Consider the following 19,639-nt stretch of genomic DNA (forward strand, 5'->3'; position numbering starts at 1 on the left):
AAGTGCAATTTCTTACCTGTTTCATAACTGGCTAGATGATATAAGAATGAGAAGAGAGAAGTGGCAAGGCTGTGGGGGAATGACTCCATGTTAGGATCTGAAAACAAAAACATCAACAAAATTAATTCACAGTAATTTAGTTATTCACCAAGTAATTAAAAACCCTTCATATTTCAAATGAACGCAAAATGCATGTATGATCAACAAACTAGCAACCCAATTAAATGGCATAGAATGGTGCATGACAAAAAAATGGTATTGAACATAATATTTTTTTCTTTCTAGAACATAACAATACTGTCAAATCTGCCAACTAATATTTCTTAGAGTAGAAATGCAAGAACATGAGAGTGGTTCATAGAAAGAAAATCCATTATATGTTAATAATAAATCTGAAAGGCTTACCGATCATGGCTTGTATACACTGCCGGACCATAACAGGTAAGAACCCATGATAAGAGGCAGCACCAGTTGCGTCTATTATGCTAATAAGCCTGCTGAGAAAAGGCATTCATTGGGTATAAACATCAAATATGCAATATGTATAAAATAATAAAGTTTCAGAGAATTCTATGTAAGTGAGTTACATTTTATAAATACAAACGCAATGACATAAAAATTATATTTATATAACAATTGGATAACATACCATTAAACATAAGAAAAGCCTCATCTGTTGCCATTTAAAAGTTTTGTTGGAGACGAACTTGTTCTCAGAAGCCTTTTGAATGAAATTTGGTGTTGTGTCCATAAAGTAGCCCTATTTTTTCTTCACAACAGCGTATATTCACAAAGTAGCTATGCCTTATAAATCAATTTTATTATTGATATTTATAGAGCACCTTATTCATAGAATATACACCTGTAGAACCAGTGTCTATGTGTCACATAGAAGTGTAAAAGTATGTTTTCAAACACTGTACATAACACACATATTGGAAATGAACAAGCAGTGTAGATTTTCTCCTAAAAAAATCTGTAATAACATATTTCCCAAGTTGGAAACTTCATATCTCCATCTAGTACAAAAGATATCAGTATGTTCAATAAATTTTATATTTTATAAAGAAAAGCTCTCTTAGTTCTCAGGAAACTGACCACAATAGTAGAAGTATTTGCTTGTTTACTTACTCTGGATTTCTATCTAGGTGAATGACTGAAGTAAGAGTTCTAAGAGAAGCAGATTTTATATCCTGTAAATTAAAAAAGGAAAATCAATGTATTAAATTGTAATTGTGCAATGTGTCAAATAGCAACATTTTTGGGAAGAAAGGGCTTTTCGAATATTGTAAAATTTCATGATAACAGCTAGTATGGTCCAGAGCAAAACATTGGGTTGCTCTTTTGACAATCTAGTCAGGGTTCAAACAATGTACACTAAGAACTGGGACTTCTACTTTCTGTTTACTCTATTTGAAAGTGTTTTCTGACATCTACAAGGAATGAGTTCATTATCAATGTACTGCAAAGGCTTGGCTTGCTAGTGTATCAAATTAATTCATTTGCAAACACTGATTAATATAAATATGAAATCTAAACATGACTTTTATATTGGAAGAGTAACGACTGTCCCCATTACTCACCACAAGCTTTACATCTTCAAGCTGGAGAACATCAACTAATTCCTCTATGAGGCCACTATACAACAAAGAGCTAGAGATTTCTTGGATTGCACTTGAATAGACTGAAATGAAAACAGATGGAAAAGAGCACAAAATGTTTAATATTACATATATTTCATGAGTAAACCATGATATATGATCGTTATCATTTTAAATTCTCAGGAATGAAGCAATCAAAATATTCAGCGCTCAAGTTCAAGAGTCATTGTCAATGCATGCAAATCAACAAATACTATCAATCCAACAAAATGTCTTTATTTACATTTTCAATACAAAATTGTTTTATAATATTTCTCAGTGATGAAATCTTCCTCCGAGCCAAGCAATGAAAGCACTTGATAAACTCACTTTTAAAGCCCCACTGTACTACTTATAGCTACTTGTTCCCTCTATATAGCAAACAATGCCTAATCGGCGCCTGTTGGTCCCCCATGATCCCCTTTTTCTTATGTTAATTGAGAGCTTATTTGATGAGATAACCACCTGTCAGTGACCTTGCAGGGAGGTCTAATCCCCCTGGTTAAACTAATGCTGACAGGCTTTAAAGAAGTCATCTTTCAAAGTTTTCAATGTTTTAAGTCAAACAAAAAGTCCTTGCATTTGCATGTAACATAAATTCTATATCTACACGAAATGAAGTAAATGGTGGGTACTCCATTACATCAACAGCAAATAACAAACTCCTGGTTTCACATTTTTCTTGAAAGTCATTAAACTTACCTAGGACAGAGAGGGCTTGTAGCCTAGCTTGTACACACTGTAATCTCTTTTGATGGTTAGAGAAGCAATGTGCTAGCCGTATGTGCGTGAATAGAAGCATCTGTACCGAAACAAAAATAAAACAAAATTCAAGTACAAACTACAGGTTGAACGTTCCTTCTCGTTATCATTCTCTTTCCCTTCAAGTTTGCTAGATATTGAAGCATATCAGGATGCAAAAGTGATCAATATTTATCCATGAGTGTTTTGCTATACAACTTACTTCACTGTTTAGGGTTACCATACATATCAAAAACAGAGTAGGATTTAAAGACTTTTGTACAGATTTATACAGATCTGTGTGATTATTTCACCCGGTATTAGAGCAAGGTATTTTAAATATACAATTCATGTAAATTATAACTGGGTCTATAGAACATATTTTACAACTAGAATTTTCAATATAGACATGCCTAAAAGGATTATGTATTTGTTGTCATTTTATAATATTTTTAACAATCGTATATATATTTAACTCACCAGTTTGTCTTTGGGAACATTGTGCTGTGACAGCTGATCTTCCATGATGTCTACTGGGTCATGTGCAAGCTGTAAAGACATGCAAAGAAAATTGTATTAACTTCATTGAAACAAAGTGTAAGTGATCCTGTAAACAGAGAGATATTACAAAAAGATGACAGAGTATTCACATTATCATTCATTTAGTATGAAACATAAGACACCTATGGAATAATTCTTTGTTCAAAATTCTGAAGGCTCATTAAAATGTAACTAATTTACAAATAACTATGGGACTGGGGTCTGATTTCCCTACATGCATATATTTCAATTTAACAAACCTTACAGCTTCTTGCAAGAGCCTGAAAACCATGGAAACCCTTTGCCCCCAATTTCATAATCTACACACTATGGTTCACTCTTCAGTACTTACTTTGTCTACGTGTTCCAAGTGAAGAACTGTAACTGCCTGGACTGAATGCTACAAAAGGGAGATTAGGTTACAAAATAAAATTGAAATTAAGACATATAAATTATATTTACCAATACACACCAAACAGAATGTACTATTCATTTTAGGAAGAAGAGTACTTAGTGAAGATTGGAGAGATCAAAATATTCTAATGTTGATCAAATCATCATAAATAATGAAAAGTTTTCGATTTATCACTTTTATTGCCAAGTTCTTTCTTCTCCTATCCTCGAGACCAAGGGACGGGTGTCATGAATTCATACACCGGTGCTCTCCATCGTCTCCTCTCTCTTCCTGGTACCTCATGGGTAATATGCTAGTTTGGCCAGGCGGGATTAGACTTCCCTGCAAGGTCACTGACAGGTGATTATCTCATTAAATCAGCTCTCAATTAACATAAGAAAAAGAGGATCATGGGGGACCAACAGGCACCGATTAGGCATTGTTCGCTATATAGAGGGCGCAAGTAGCTATAAGTAGTGCAGTGGGGCTTAAAGACATCTATGTCAGGACTTTAAAATGTACATGATGTATCCCATTCTATATCCAAACCATCTAGCCATTTGTACTGAAAAATGGTGTACATATATATTTTACCTTCTTAGATGAAACCTTTTCTTCTGCTGGATTTTCTGAGTAAAACTCAAAATGGAGAGTTGTGGCACTTGGAGGGATTCCCTGCGGAAAGAAGGAAAACAAAAATTGAAATACACAAAATATATATGTCACATCCTTAGCATAATTGCAATACAAGATGACTGTCTCACAGTTTAGATATTTAAGTAGCAACCACTCTCAGACTTCACGTGACACAATCCTAGTTCATAAAGTAGAAAAGGTTTCTATAGAAGAGCTTGAACATATAAATCAAAGATGTACTCAAGAGGTTAATTTTCCTTCAACACACTACAACAATAATTTGCCCTGAAACTGTGACAATGTCAGAAACGTGGAAACAAAACTAAGGAACAAAGTGTGTTGAAGATTCAGAAACAAAGTTGAACTACTATCATTTCTATCTCGAAGAATATGAAGTCATGTAGTGCCATGATTCGTTAATTTGGTAATCTTGCTACATGGTAAGAAATTTCAAACTGTTACCTGTTTGGAGGTCTTCTTGCAGCACTCTGCCAAGCCGAAGCCATTTTCTTTGCCACCCCAGCTCTCTGCTAGGTAGGTCAGCCTGCTGAAGAGCTCCTTCCTTTTCTCCGCACCCAGCTTGATCAAGAAGTTGGACCTTTTACTGTATAATGCAAGAGTTAGTGGACACAAATACAGAACAAAAAAATTGCATAATCTCTGTAATTATAAATGTATTCACCTCCAACTGAGCCGTCTAAACTACCATGATCTATTGCACTGCAGCTTCTACATTAGTAATAATAATTATGTTATGATATCATATAAATATTCCAATTACCAAATCAATCATATTGATGTGTTTTACAATACAGATAAAGTGTCTCTAACTATACACTAGTTCTTCTTTAGATGCATACCAGTAAACATTGTGTTCAAAAGGGGATTTTCTTACCTGAAAACATACACCAAGTTCAAGACAGCTAATACAGTGTTCATGTCACTGGAAGCTAGAAGAGTTGTAAGATGCTGTAAATACAGTGTATGAAATAAAAGAGAGTGTGGAAACACATTGAGAACAAGGCTTCGTGCATTTGCGTTTCTATCTGTGAATGTAACATGAAATTAATCAGCAGTTACTATTTATTGAACATTTTTAATTGAATGAAAGTTTCATACACGTGTGAATGAGTTGATAAGAAAATGATTACAAATAATCCTTATTTGTATTTCTGATTACATAATATTTCTTTTTCAACCCCTGTTGAGGCCTCATCCATTCTTATGGTAAAATGTTTATACCTCACCCATTCCAAAATATAAGGTACATGTTGAATATGTAGCATCCTACACCAGTACACTGTACATACATCTTTAGAAAAGATGTATTCATACAGTTTCATTCCCTATAAATAGATAATTACAAAATACAACAAAAAGATATCAATCTATTCTTGATAACATGAGACATGAGCATCCTAGAACGCTACTTTACATTCGCATTTACTCTGTAATATCAAGAATCTTTGCTCACCTCAACAGAGCTGTAGAGATGCCTAGAGAAGCTGTGCTCAATGAGCAGAGCTGTGAAGGTAAGCACACTGTGTACAGAGTCCCGAAGGCGGGTATTCTGGGATTGGTCACATGACAGCCGCCATGGCTGGTCAGGTGGTGCCGAGCAACCATCTTCCAGGATGCCATCGAACCTGTCCAAGACATCCACCCAGTGGTACAACTCACACTTCAAAGGACAACAGGTAAAGGAGAGGAGAAAAGACGCAAGGATAAGAAGAATGAAAGGAGGAAGAAAGCATTAGTACAGGAATAGAGTCAAAATATAATTCTTATAATAATGTACACAATCAGATAACTTTTTCTTTACAAAAAGGGCTCACCATTAACAGGCATCTGAGACACATGGGTGCTGAATATCTAAGTCCACAAACTCAAGCCCCCCCCCCCCCAATTTTTTCATAGAATTTTTACACGAGGCTCATGCATACAGATTACAGACTTAAAGATTTCAATCTGTTCTCCCTTTTATAGAAACAGTTAGTGTAGAGCCCTGGGCAGCGTTTCACAAACTGTCATTTGTACAAAATTGCAGACATTCCATTGAAACTTGTATGAATAGGACAATGGCAACTTGTACAGATGACATTTTCGTGAAACTACAGTATACCAACTGTATGAGCACAGTACATGTGCCACTGTAACTTTATAATACATCCTCTTTTTTGTAGAATACTGCATGTCTCATTCATTTGGCCTGCAGACAATGACTAAATTTAAAACCAATCATCAGTCCATAACATGCAGTGAATAGCCATAACAAAGAATCAGACAAACAACAGATAAGTTACGCTAAATATTACTCATTGCAGATGTAGTATCAAAGTTATTATTATTTAGGACAACCGCTTCTTTTGCATCAGGTAGTGGAGGAAACACTATGAAAATCGGTATTGATGTTTCCCTGCAAGGCAGTAAAAGAATAATATAAAATTGAAAAAAGTGCTAAGCACTTCAAATGTAAAAATCTAACAACATGTATACATGTCATGTTGATATGTACATTTGCACATCAAGTGAATAAAGATTCCACTCAAAATCGTGCTTATGCACTAATGCCTTAATATTCCAGTGAAGTCCCTGAAATCTATTATGTCTGTAGGGAGATATGTGATTCAACCTTTTCAAAGTATAAATGAAAGAATTTTAATGAGCTTCAAGTTATGTAACATTCAGACATGTCAAACGACCGATACTCTTCCATTTGAAGACATGTACTACTGATACACATGTATTTGCATCATATCATAACAAAAACATACATGTATGAACTGACACTAATATAGGAAAGTGTCTGTAACAGCTTCAGTTTGTACACACACAGAGTCATGTACAGGTACCTTGCTTGAGTGGTCTATTTATAGACAGTTAATCTCTGTGATCAGTACATCATGGGATGACTCATAGCAAGTGTGTGCAATACTCAGCAGTCAACACAACAACTAATATAGCATGTAAAATGAGTTACTGAAAACCCATAACAAATAAAGTAAGGTAACCCAAATTATACGCAGGAAACACAATGAAATGTATTCCTTCCTATTGCATTGTTTGTTTTATATGATCATAGACATACATGTACATGTGTAATGTATACAGAAAAGGAGCACCGAGAAGAAAAAAAATTGAAAAAGAATCAGTATGACGTTGGTAAAAGCATCTAGATAATCCATAAATACCAAATTAAGGATTTCTCTTTCTAAACAAAAATAAAATCATTGAAGTTTAGTTACAAATATCAACAAAATGATAATATTCAAATATATACATAAATCAAATTAAAGGGGCAGTCCATCCTGATATTAAGTTGGTTGTGATAGAAGCAGAAAAAGTGAAAGTTTTAGCAAAAACCGATTTTGAATGAGAAAGTTATGAATTTTTGAAAGTGATATCAATGATACAAAAATTGGCAACTCTGTGACGTATCTTGCGAGCTTCCCTCCCGTTTGCCTTGTACGTGTACTACAAATCTTCAAATATTCACATTTTCCCTTTAAAATAATATCAATCATACATTCACCCTAGACATAATTATTGCAAATACTGTAGGTATTTCTACAACCCCTGTTTTGTCATCCATAACTAAAAAAAATAAAAGTTTATGAAATTTTCTGTACAGAGCAAATCGGATAGGACCTTGCAAGATAAATCTCAGAGTTGCCGATTTATCGTAACTTCAAAAATTCATAACTTTCTTATTTTATTTTAGTGCATTTCTGTAGTAACACTTCCATGTAAAAACAAAACAAACAAAAACACATCCAGATGCACAATAACTACACTGCTTAAACTAACTTTTAAAGTTTTTATGTATAATTCACTTCTTAATGAAAATTCGATTTTGTATTTTCATTTGTTAATATTCAGTAGTGTAGGCCCTAAGGTTATACAAAGTATTGAACTTGAATGGCTGTATATATTACAGCTTCAAGGTATTTTCAATCATTTGCAACCGAATACACATCATCATCATCAGGGTGCTACAAGAATTTTTTTCACCACTTGCCCTGTCGGGCAAGTGGGTTTTCAATTTACTTGCCCAAACAATATTTCCACTTGCCCAAAACTTTAAAGCGAAAAAGGACTCGAGGTTAAAGCATTTATTATCTCGTAATGATAAGTTAGTGTTTTAGATAGCAAATTAATGCACATACATGTACAGTGTAACTGTACTGAATAATAACCTAATATGTCAAAGAAAATGGTCAACAAAGGATGGTTGAAGGTTTAAAAAACGCATTTTATTGATTCTCCATAAATAATCAGATTCACATGAATCTCGGCAAGGTAGAATGGTTCAAGCAGGTTTAAGTTTTTAATATTCAGTCATGTAAAAAAGCATAATGACCCTGTTGTAAAAAATATGATACAAACATGTCATTAATGGTAGCCACATGTACCATGGTGCAACATCACATGTGTGTCTGTGCAAGCCGCTGTCATTTGGAAACGTAGGCTAATTTTCAGCTGTTAATAATTTGGGTCAACTCTTCCATCAAGAAACGTCATGTAAATAATGGGTAATCAACTATTTTAAATAAAGTACGGACATTTTTATTTCATCATTCACTGCTATAAATATCATGCCAAAATTTGTAAATTCTTACTAAATAATAATATTGAAGATATTTTACGATAAATCTCGGATAAGTATGCGAAAACTAGACTAAACAACGTCGCTAAAACCATGAAAACAAAACAACAACGGCTTATATTCTGGGGGTCTCGATACTATTATCAAAATGACTCGCTCGGTCGGATCTTGAGACCGCAGTAATAAATTGAAAACGAGACAAAAACATTCATCTGATTTATATGAGCAGCGAGTTTTAAATAATATGTTCACAATCATTAACAGTCATTATGAATAAATATCAAACATTTGACTTTTTGTACTTACTAGAAAATCCCTGTTGTTTATTCCATTCCGATTCGCACGTGTTCATTTCCCTAGAATAATGACGTCATATTTGGCGTGATTCAACCAATCGGCAATCAGAGAATAGCAAAGGCCTGTCGGTGCGGCCTGCAGAGCTAGAGAGAGAGAGCGCGAATAAGCTCGCAGCTGGTACGATCGCGCTAGCTGTCTCTAGCTAGCTCACGGCCGGCCGTGCGTGGAGGCGGAGCGGCATTCATGGCTTGAAGTGTCACTGTTGCATGCGCGCTGAGCTAGCTGAGCTGGCTAGCTGTCTGTGAAGTTTTTTCGAAATCGGAACGATCGCTTTTTTGCTTCTGGATTTTGACGACGGGTAAGAAGTTGACGGGTGAATGGTAGAGTTCTTGGACACTAGGAAATTACTGTAAAAGTATCACTTGCCCGAATCGGGCAAGTGATAATTTGATTTACTTGCCCGACGGCTCAATTTGGTTGCCCCGGGACGTCGGGCAAGCGGGTTTGTCGCGCCCATCATCAATTCAATATTCATCAACCATTATTTTAGCATGATAATATATTAGTTAATCTGTAGGCAATGTAGTAGATAAATTGGCTTACCTTGCCATAGTTCCATGATTTGATTCCTTGTAGCTCTGACAGGAGATCATTGCTGGTTTTCAGTCTCTCTATCAAAGCCTGACAGTCAAAGGGCTGAAATTATGATAAAGATATGTACATTGTTATATTTTTCTTAACATATTCCAAAGACATTGTAAATGATTAATCTCAGCATGGTGAACATTTAGGAATTAAGAAATGTTTCATCATAAATTCATAACATTCTACATGTAATGCCCGATTCAAAATGGTGATTATGCTATTTGGAATTAGTAGACATTGTATGCTGTATAATCATGATTTGTACTTAACAAATTATTTATGGTCATCTCATATACAAACAAATAAATTAATTCAGATGTAAAATCTCAAAATATTTCAATACAGCAGCACTCATTCAATTCCTAAGCATTAGCCTTTGAAAGCAGTATGATCCCTCCTGATTTTTAAAAGAATTTCTAACTCAATTTTCAATCACATGCAGAATTCATTTAAACATTGATTGATAAATGTCAAAAGCATGAAGAGAATTCATCATTTTGGAGGAATATTAAATATAACCAATAACGTACAGGAGGCAGAGTAAGGTCAAATTGTACAACATACATTTCAACAATGACTTACCACTTCAGAAGTGCTCTTTTTCAATTTACTCCTGTCAATCTTCATGATGAATATTTCTTGTCAAACACATTCAGGAGACTAAAGGAAGAGAAAATCAAATCAAATTTATAAACATGTAAGAAACACAAGAGCATGAAATGATAAGTAAGCATTTATATTATATTCTCTTGTGCAATCTTAAGGAGGTTTCTTGGATTACTTTGATAAGTGAATGAATTAAGAAACATTGTAGAGGATCTCTAACTATTTGAAGAATAACTAGAGGTCATATTTGTCCTCACAAGTACTGTATATTTACATGTTGGTTATTGCCTTTGCTGAATACAGCCGAAGGTAGAGCTTAGGTAAATCCAACCTTGATAGCAAACTGCTCAAAAAAATCAGGCAAAAAATTAGAAAATTAAGAATTTGTAAAAGATGTAGTCACTATAAATGTAGGTATGAGCTCTTCAAATTGGCAATGTCTCTGTGATGAAGTGACGGCTACTTTCTCATTTGTTTCAAATTACAAAATGCATACAATTACAAATTGTTAAAAAAATGTATGACCCAGGAGGGTCTTTTCTCACTCTCTCACAAATGAAAATCATTGTCCCCCTGTTTTTATTGTGTACATACCTAAAATCACATTGAAGGAATTCATAAGATTGGACTATGCTACACTTTGCAAGAAGCCACTTCTTTTCCAAATTGTTGCCCATTATTGTGGTGTATTACCCAGTAGGAATTGCACATCAATAAATGAAGATGATTCTTCAATAAGAGAAATTTTCTCAAAAACTGACAAAAACATAAAAGCTCTGATAGCACCTTGTAAAACAATTGTTGCATAGTTTTCGGACATTTCTTTTTCACAAGAGTGCTAGGTCTAGGTATACAAAAAGATCATTCAAAAACATCATTTAAAAAATTCTTTGGCAGAAATGTAGAATTAGGTTTTATCATCTTAGTTCATTGTATCTCCTTTAATCAATAGTAATTTTACAATAAATAGTAGCTGATAATTAACTTAATATTACAGTCAAGATCTATACATACATGAAGATACTAGCTAGTAGATACAATGACTAATTTTAAGTCTACATTTATATATCAGGGTCACACAGGTTTCTGAAATGTGTGTCTGAACACTTGTAAACATCCCAGCAGTCATGTAAAGTATAGCACTCATCATCATAGATATTTGTCTTTTATAATATTATTCAACATACTGTATTCTTAAAACATTAATGGAATATGTCAGCTTCAAATTACTTAATAAAATTAACTGTGTGGGTAACCAACCTGTGGTGTATACCCACAACTATTGTATATGTACTCAGATGTCATGTGTCTAGACAGATGATTCAAAACATTAATTTATAGATGTTTCATACATCTTTTAAAGTTTACATAAAACACTAATCATAAAGGACCTTTGATAGTTATTGCTATTTGATACATTACGTTATAATCCAAAGGCTAAAGTGTACGGAAGCTTAACAAACGTTAACAGTCCGTACACTCAACCCCATCATTCATGTACATGTAGATGGAAGAGAGCCATACAAGTTTATACAAATAAATACTTAATTTACTCATATTATTCTTGGTACAAATATGCTATAAAATTTTTGTCCAATGTTTTGAGCAGTGTATCGTCATTTTGCGCTGAGCGATCTCGACTTGGCAAAAGGATAATGTACGCGCAAGGGCTTACGTACGTATTATATTACAAGGTATCTATGACAAGGTATCTATGCCCCAGCCAGGACAGGGTGCTCACCTACCGCTATGGCCGTGCAAGCGTAGGATCATTGTAAGCACGCTCTGACGCCTGTGAGTCATTTCTAACTTCAGCTTTTTTATAGATGTGCCTTGGCATTTGTGAAGTAATATGTTTAGGTTTATATTGCTGGGGGGTTCATTAGTTGCCAGTCGGGCAGCCAACTTTTTAAGTTTTAGATGAGCCCTGAATAGGCTGATAATAATTCAGACTAGATCTATGGCTTGTCTGCCGTGGCAGTTTGCCATCCTTTCAAGGATTTTACAATGTGGAAATAAACAAGTATTGAAATCAGCCTAGATCTAGATCTAGACCTCCTACTCCTAGGCCTAGTTAAGTAGGAAAAAACTCAAGTATAAACATGGCATATTTTCATATAACATTTTCAATTACAAAACAAGGATAACTCCCTGTTTAAAGGGAAAGTTGAGTTCTGAGGAGAGGTGAAAAATAATTTATGAGCATTATCATTGTTATCACAATCTAGACCAAATTTTTCTGTCTCTTTCGTTCGTAAGCCTCTGATTTGGGTAGGGTATAGGGTCAGCTCAAAGACAGAGCCGACCCTACCCAAATCAGAGGCTTACGAATGAAAGAGACAGAAAAATTTGGTCTTATCACAATCATGCAGGTGTGGAAGAACATCAGAAATAAATCTTCCCTGAAATTGAAATGAAAAGCATGGCTCTTCAAACGGATTGTTCTGCAAGTGGTGCTTAACTTATATCTACAGTTTGGTGTACATTCATTTTAATCATAATTAAGTACCCGACATACACCCATACAGGGGGGGATATGACATTTCACCCAATTTCTCTCATTCAGCCACACGGTGATTTCGATTTCCATTCATCACTCGACTCACGCTCCATACTCATATCATTCACTTCAAATTGCATGCAGTTTCTACCCAGATACATTCGCACAGACACAGCCATCAACCGACGGGATATCGCCGTACTACTAGGTAATTGCTAGCGAAATGATACATATAAAGGCACATTAAACCCGATTAACTTATTAATAAAATGCTAAACTAATTATTCGAACAATGAAAGATAACAAACAACCTCTTAATAGACTGAAAATAAAGAAAAAACAGAAATGACGACTCACATGTACTCGCCGCCATATTGATCTCATACATTACATCCCAGATATCCCGGATGTTCACTAGCGATGTTCTAGTTTGATCTGCGCTAGCCTGCAATGTTTTTTGCGTCGCGCCGCCGCGCCAGGCCAGCCAGCTAGCTCGCGCTGGCCCAGTCGATTCCAGTGTGTGACATGCGGATAACCCCTGCCCCTATTTTCAGCGAGACAACGGAAAACGTTTTTGGTTTCGAGCCCCCGTGTTTTTAAAAGTGGCTGCAAATTCGAATGTCATGCCCGATTAAAAACAATTTATCGAATAATAACACTTTGTGGCTAATGCAGTTGTAGGAGATTATTTTTTTCTCCTGGGCCTGGGGGGGGGGGGCACTGGCGTACCTATGGGGGGGGCAGGGGGGCAGAGTGCCCCCCCCCTGACGGGCTCCAGGGGAAAAAAAGAAAAAGGGGAAAGAAAAGAAAAGAAAGGGAAAGGAAAGAAAAAGAAAAAAGGAAAAGGAAAGAAAAAAGGAAAGAAAGAGAAAAAAGGAAAAAAAAGGAAAGAAAAAAGGAAGAAGAAGAGAAAAGGAAGGAAAAGGGAAAAGAAAAGGAAAGGAATAAAAATGGGGAAAAAAAATAAAGAACATGGCCGTAAGCACCGGGGGGGGGGGGAGGCAGTTGACCCCAGATATTTTGAAATCGTACAGTTTTTTTCCTGAAAATGTAGTGTAGGCCTCATACCAAATCCTTTAATTCTACTTTTGAAAATGCAAAATTACCCTCATAACCAGTTCGGTCGCTCGAACTCCCTTCACTCCTTTTGCTTTTGAGATTCTTCGAAAAACTTTTAACGCATCTTTCTCCCTTCCCCCATCAGAAAAATATTCCGCATACGGCCCTGAAAAATTAAAACAAATGAAAATAGGAAAATATAAGTGATATAACTAATTTGAAACTCTTCGCTGGCGCGAACTGCTTGCTAGCCTATTTTGTATTAAATGTTTTCACTTCCTCGTCCCCCTGAAAAAAGAAAAGGATTAGTATTGCCTAGAATACAATTGTGCCTGCCCCGACCTGCAACCATGGCAACAATAACACACAATATATGTACCAAATGTTACTAAAAGAGACTAATTCATTTTTCTCGCTCGCTACACTCGCTCGCGAATAAAATGAATAGACATTGCTTTGGAAACAATAATTGTGCCCACCCTTGACCTGCAACAATATCATTAAAAATGGAAGAGTTATTTTCGCCCTCTCGCCAAAAAGGAATTGAATCGCGTTAAACGCGATTGCGTCCATCCTGACCTGCACCAATAAAAACAAGTTTATTTATTAATTTCTATTAAAAGAGAATTTATTTTTTTTGCTTGCTCGCTATGCTCGCTCGCCAAAATGGAATTGACACCGCTAACGTGCCCGCCCCAACCTGCAACAACCAGTTAATAATTATGTACGAAACGTTATTCAAAGAAGTTTTGGTGTGCTCGTGCTCGCCAAAACGGAATTAACATCACCTTAGACATGATTGTGTAAGCCCTGCCCTGCCCTGCAACAAAAAAATCTGAAATTTATGAACCAATTATCATTACAAAAATTTTGCTCGCTCGCTACGCTCGCTCGCCAAAATAGAAATAACACCGCTTTTAATAATCACGTCCCTGACATGGAACAATTAAACCAAGTTTATATACCATATTTTCCCTATAAAAAGAAGTGATTTTTTTTTGCTCGCTCGCTACGCTCGCTCGCCAAAATAGAATTAACACCGCTTTTAATAATCACGTCCCTGACATGGAACAATGAACCCAAGTTTTATGTACCATATTTTCTCTATAAAAGAAAAGTGATTTTTTTTCGCTCGCTATACGCTCGCTAGCTCGTGGAATTATGTGCCCACCACTAACCTGCTACAATATCATTAAAAAGAGAAATGTAGGGGGTTGCCTGCCCGCCAAAATGGGATTGACATTGCCTTAAACACGATTGTGCCCGCCCCCTACCTGCAACAATGAAACAAATTTTATATAGCAATTCATTGAGAGAAAGATGTATTTTCGCTCGCTAGCTAAAATGGGTATAAAATCACCCTAAACACAATATTGTTCCCGCGCCGTGCATGGGACAATTGAACCAAGTTTAAGTGGCAATTATTAAAAAAAGAAGTGATTTTTTTCTTGCTCGCTACACTAGTTTGCAAAAAAATGAAATTAACGTCGCTAACAACTGAATGTTCCCACCCCCAACTTGCAACAATACCAGTTTATATACCAAACGTTACTTCAAGATTTTTTTTTGCTCGCTCGCTCGCTCGCCAGAAGTGAAAATTAGCATCGCTTTTTTTTTTTTTTCGGTCGCTTGCCCCCCCCTGACGGAGTACCCCAGGTACGCCACTGGGGGGGGGGGAGATGTCATGTCATGAACGTGAGGGACATAACATGGCATTCGGAGACTAGTACGCAACCAAGCGATGTTCCTCACTGCATCCGGGGGGGGGGGGGGGGGGGGGGGGGGTACTCACATATGCATGCGGGGTGTGCCGCTCTACCGGGTCTCTTTTTCACACACAAAAAATCCCTACACATAGGTCCCATTTCCAACAAAAATATCCCCTTTTTAATCTCTATAATAGTGCCTCTTTTCAGGTACGAGAAGCAGTGGCGGATCCAGGGGGGGGGGACCGGGGGCCCGGCCCCCCTGGGAAAAACCGTATAAAAACACGTGATTTTGACCTTTTGGGGGGGGATAGGCCCCCCCCCCCCCCCCTGACGCTCAAGGGGGGGGGGGGAGTGCAAATTTTTAACCATTTCGAGGGCAAAAAGAAAAAGAAATGTGCTCACTATATACCGCCACTGGGTCAAACACCCTCCTTGGCAAAGAAGATTTGTTGTCTGCATAGTCGATCCATCACGTCTGCCCCCCCCCCCCCATTAAAAAATCCTGGCTACGCCTGTGTTAATACTCAATCAACTTGGCAAGGGAGAGAGGATCTCCGAGCTTACAAAATAGCGAGGTTTGAAAAGCTATTGGTAGTCAATAATTATCCCTACCTTTTAAGGAGAGAGCAACATGCACCAGGCGCGGATCCAGGATTTCTTAGGGGGGGGGGGGGCCCATATTTGAAATTATGCGAGCCAAATATTGGTACGTAATGGTGACCAGCAGTGACGTAATTGGGGGGGGGGGGGTGGGTGCAGGGGGGCGATCGAGTTTCCCCCTCCCTCCTCCGCGAAGCGCGATAGCTTTGATATTTCAATAAATTATTAGAGAAAGAAGATGATTCGTTGTACCGTTCCCAGAAATAATCCTCGTCTGAATTATATTCCCCCCCCCCCTCCCGCGCGAAGCGCGGAAGCTTTTACATTTCATTAAATCATTAAAGAAAGAAGACGATTCGTTGTGTCGTTATCGACTCTTAATCTTCGTATAAATTCAGTTTTCCTCCCCCCCCCCTCCCGCGCTAAGCGCGGGAGCTTCGACGTTTTATTAAATTAATTTTAGAAAGAAGACGATTCGTTGTACCGCTCTCGAAAATATTCTTCGTCTGAATTTAGTTTTCCCCCTCCGGAAGCTCAAGGGTTGTAGGCACTCAATTATGGTCAGATGAGTATCAAGGGGCCCGCCTAAGGGCTCTTGGTTGGGTTCAATAGGGCAAAGCCCCGAAGCTCAGGGGTTTTAGGCGTTTAATTATGGTCAGATGAGCATTTTTTGATACCTTATTATTTTGTGACACTGGCAGGACACTATTTGGCGTGGAGTCCAGGGGGCAGAGCCCCCAGAAATCAGGGGTTTTAGGCATTAAATTACCGTCAGATGAGCAGCTAAAGGTCCGCCTTAGGGCCATAGGTGGAATCCAGGGGGGCAGAGCCCTCAGGGTTTTAGGCATTTAATCATGGTCAGATGAGCATATTTTGATACCTCATTATAATGTGACACTGGCAGTTTTTTTCTTTCTTGCTCTCTTTCTTTCTATTTCTCTTTAATATACTTTTTCAAAAAAGTGGGGGGGGGGGGGGGAGGCTCGAGGATCACGATCCCCGCCGTTCCGCGGGCCCTGACATGAAGGCATCTCAAGAAGCATTTTCTTGCCTGGCTGTAAATAATTTGTCATTTTCCAACAAACGCATAAAAAAAAGTATAATTTACTTAAAAGTGAGGAAAAATCTCGGAAAATCATGTCATTTCAGCATTAGTTGTAAACCACCGTTATGGAATTAGATATAAACCACGTTTGAATTTTATTTCCCCAAAGCCCCCCCCCCGCCCCTCCCCTATCAGTACGCCAGTGCCCCCCCCCAACTGATCCCTTACCTCCCTTAATTCTTTTTTTTTCTTCCCCTTTCTCTCCTCTTTCCCTTTCCTTCCTTCTCTCTCTTTTAGGTTTGCTGGGGGGGGGGGGCAAGGTCATTTTGGACCCCACCCCGCTTCACACATTGTTGGCGGGATTAACCGCAACTGATCTCCCCTTCCCATCTCCCTTTTCTTTTCTTCTTCCTCTTTTTTGTTCCCCTTTAGCTCTTTTCCTTTCTTCTCTCTTTTTTCTTTTAGCGCGGACGGGGGGGGGGGGGGGCAAGGGCCTTTTGCCCCCCCCCGATCTCCTACTTCCTTCTTTTCATTTCTTCTTCCTCTTCTTTTTTCCCCTTTCTCTCCTCTTTCCCTTTCCCTTCTTTTCCTTCTCTTCTCTCTCTAGGACACTTCTCGTACCCTTCGATTCCCTCTCCCATCAACCTTGTTGTTGTGTCCATTCTTTAATTTGACACCAACAAAACCCTACCAAAAATATTTTCGATTTAAACGCAACACCGATAAAAAAAAAGGGGGCAGGCGTTGTAAACTAAGGATATCCCTCACAACACTATCTTATCATCATTCTATTTGTTATCATGTTTATAATTCCTGCTTAATATCTCCACTGGCAATATGGCCATTAAATTGAAACGAGGTGGGATCCTTGAAAATGTAGGGAAAATGTGTAGTTGTCGGAGATGCGTTTTTCTGAAAAATGATTCCCTTTCTCAGTAAAAAAATTAGCGCATTTTAACGAGTCTTGTTTTGATTTTTGGACCATGAATCATTAATTTGTATTGGGTACAGGTTGCCATGAATAGTAAGGTTGTCCTACATTCCTACAATATACTACAAAATAACCTCATATTGTCGTTGTGGAATATTAAACAAAATTGAGGAAATTTGGCACTTCCTGCGCTCGATTAAAAATCCAATTCACAATCGGGTTGAAAGCGGAAAAATAAGCTGACTGATAATTAATGAATAACATAAAAGAGCAGGTTTAAATGACAAGGTTATGATGTACTCAATAAAGAAAAGAACAAGTAAAAAACGGCATCGGAAAAAGATCGCATCGGGAGAAAATCGCTTTATCAACCCAAGACCTTCTAATATTGGTCGCATTTCAAGGCTGTCGCTTCGGATCTACAACCATTTAGTTATAAGGATTGGCACATCATTGCAAAGTGAAATAAAGAGGCTTACTAAAATATAATGGAGGAACATAAGAGATATCAATGCCAGTTTATCTGAAGATGTAATACATGTATGTCGTCTTTACCTAATCTTGCTTTCAATCATTTTAGGGAATCGGTCCGTTCTTCCCCCCCCCCCCCCCGCCCCCATTTCTTCACTTGGCAAATAAACAGAGGGATAATGGGTGGGAGCACCTTAGCCCTCCCCTCCATGATTGGCAGCCTATAGCTACAATTTGGAATTATTTTTTTTCTGGTGGGATTGAACACAAAACAAGTCCACTCCAAAAATAACTTACTCTCAATAGAAGCAGAAAAATCAGACGAACTAATCAAAAAAGGTTTGAGCAAAATCTGATAACTAATAAGAAAGTTATGAATTTAAGTCATGAATTTTTGATGACATGAAAAACTTTCAAAAGCACAAGACAAATTGGCAACTCACTCATGAGTCTGTGACGTCATTGCCTCACTAATTGTTTTCTTTATATTGATAATATAAATTCCCTATTTTCCCCCTAAGAATCTTGTTTCTTCACACCATGCAGCACCCAAGTTAGATTGATAGTAATATGTTTTTGTGTGGATGCACTAATATAGAGTATTTTTTTCTTCAGTTAAATCTTCAAAAATGTGTATTTTGATAAACTATTTATATAAAAATCAATAATTATGAATATACAATATTCACAAAATAGTATAAATTCTTCAAAGTTCATAAAAGATTTTGTAAAATGTCATGTACGCAATATGATACAAATCATATAACCTGGGCAAAGGCATGGGGAATCCAAGTTTTGGGGGATAGAAAGGGATAGTAATGGGATTAGAATATATAAAGCAATTGATAAATAGTGAGGATATGACGTCACAAACTGATAACCAAATTGGCAACTTGTGTAGTGATTTCTATTGTTCCATGGTTTTACATACTTTTTCAAAATTTCATAACTTTCTTATTAATAGTTATCAGATTTTGCTCAAACCTGTTTTGATTGGATTGTCGGATTTTTCTGCTTTTCGCAATTTATAAACATTACATTCAATGAACTGAAACAACAACTTTAAAGGAAATTTGTCAAAAGTTTTTTGTTTTTTTAATCCTCGAACAAAAAATTCTGAGAAAGTGAAGGCCCATACAGCAAAATTGCACTAAACCTTCTTGTGAATCATAAGTCAGACAAGTGAATCTTCCAAATGCAAAGTTGACCTTCAGTCTAG

General features: G+C 37.0%; 1 protein-coding gene across 1 annotated transcript in view; it reads right to left on the reverse strand.

Moving 5' to 3' along the window:
* Window positions 1-13,060, reverse strand: part of LOC575674 (E3 ubiquitin-protein ligase HUWE1) — a 69,980-nt gene extending 56,920 nt beyond the window's left edge. Inside the window, exons 1-14 of the mRNA XM_030972381.1 lie at window positions 12,963-13,060; window positions 10,082-10,159; window positions 9,458-9,550; window positions 5,426-5,632; window positions 4,847-4,920; window positions 4,414-4,555; window positions 3,910-3,990; window positions 3,274-3,321; window positions 2,862-2,930; window positions 2,343-2,442; window positions 1,584-1,684; window positions 1,132-1,193; window positions 406-494; window positions 17-97 (exon numbers count right to left, since the gene is read on the reverse strand). Of these exons, the coding sequence (XP_030828241.1) occupies window positions 17-97; window positions 406-494; window positions 1,132-1,193; window positions 1,584-1,684; window positions 2,343-2,442; window positions 2,862-2,930; window positions 3,274-3,321; window positions 3,910-3,990; window positions 4,414-4,555; window positions 4,847-4,920; window positions 5,426-5,632; window positions 9,458-9,550; window positions 10,082-10,126 (1,192 nt within the window). The 5' untranslated portion in view covers window positions 10,127-10,159; window positions 12,963-13,060. The remainder of the gene's footprint in view (window positions 1-16; window positions 98-405; window positions 495-1,131; window positions 1,194-1,583; window positions 1,685-2,342; window positions 2,443-2,861; window positions 2,931-3,273; window positions 3,322-3,909; window positions 3,991-4,413; window positions 4,556-4,846; window positions 4,921-5,425; window positions 5,633-9,457; window positions 9,551-10,081; window positions 10,160-12,962) is intronic.
* Window positions 13,061-19,639: the final 6,579 nt, after the last annotated feature.

Source organism: Strongylocentrotus purpuratus, unplaced genomic scaffold (assembly GCF_000002235.5).
Source record: "Strongylocentrotus purpuratus isolate Spur 01 unplaced genomic scaffold, Spur_5.0 spur5_scaffold_6, whole genome shotgun sequence".
NCBI lineage: Eukaryota > Metazoa > Echinodermata > Echinoidea > Camarodonta > Strongylocentrotidae > Strongylocentrotus > Strongylocentrotus purpuratus.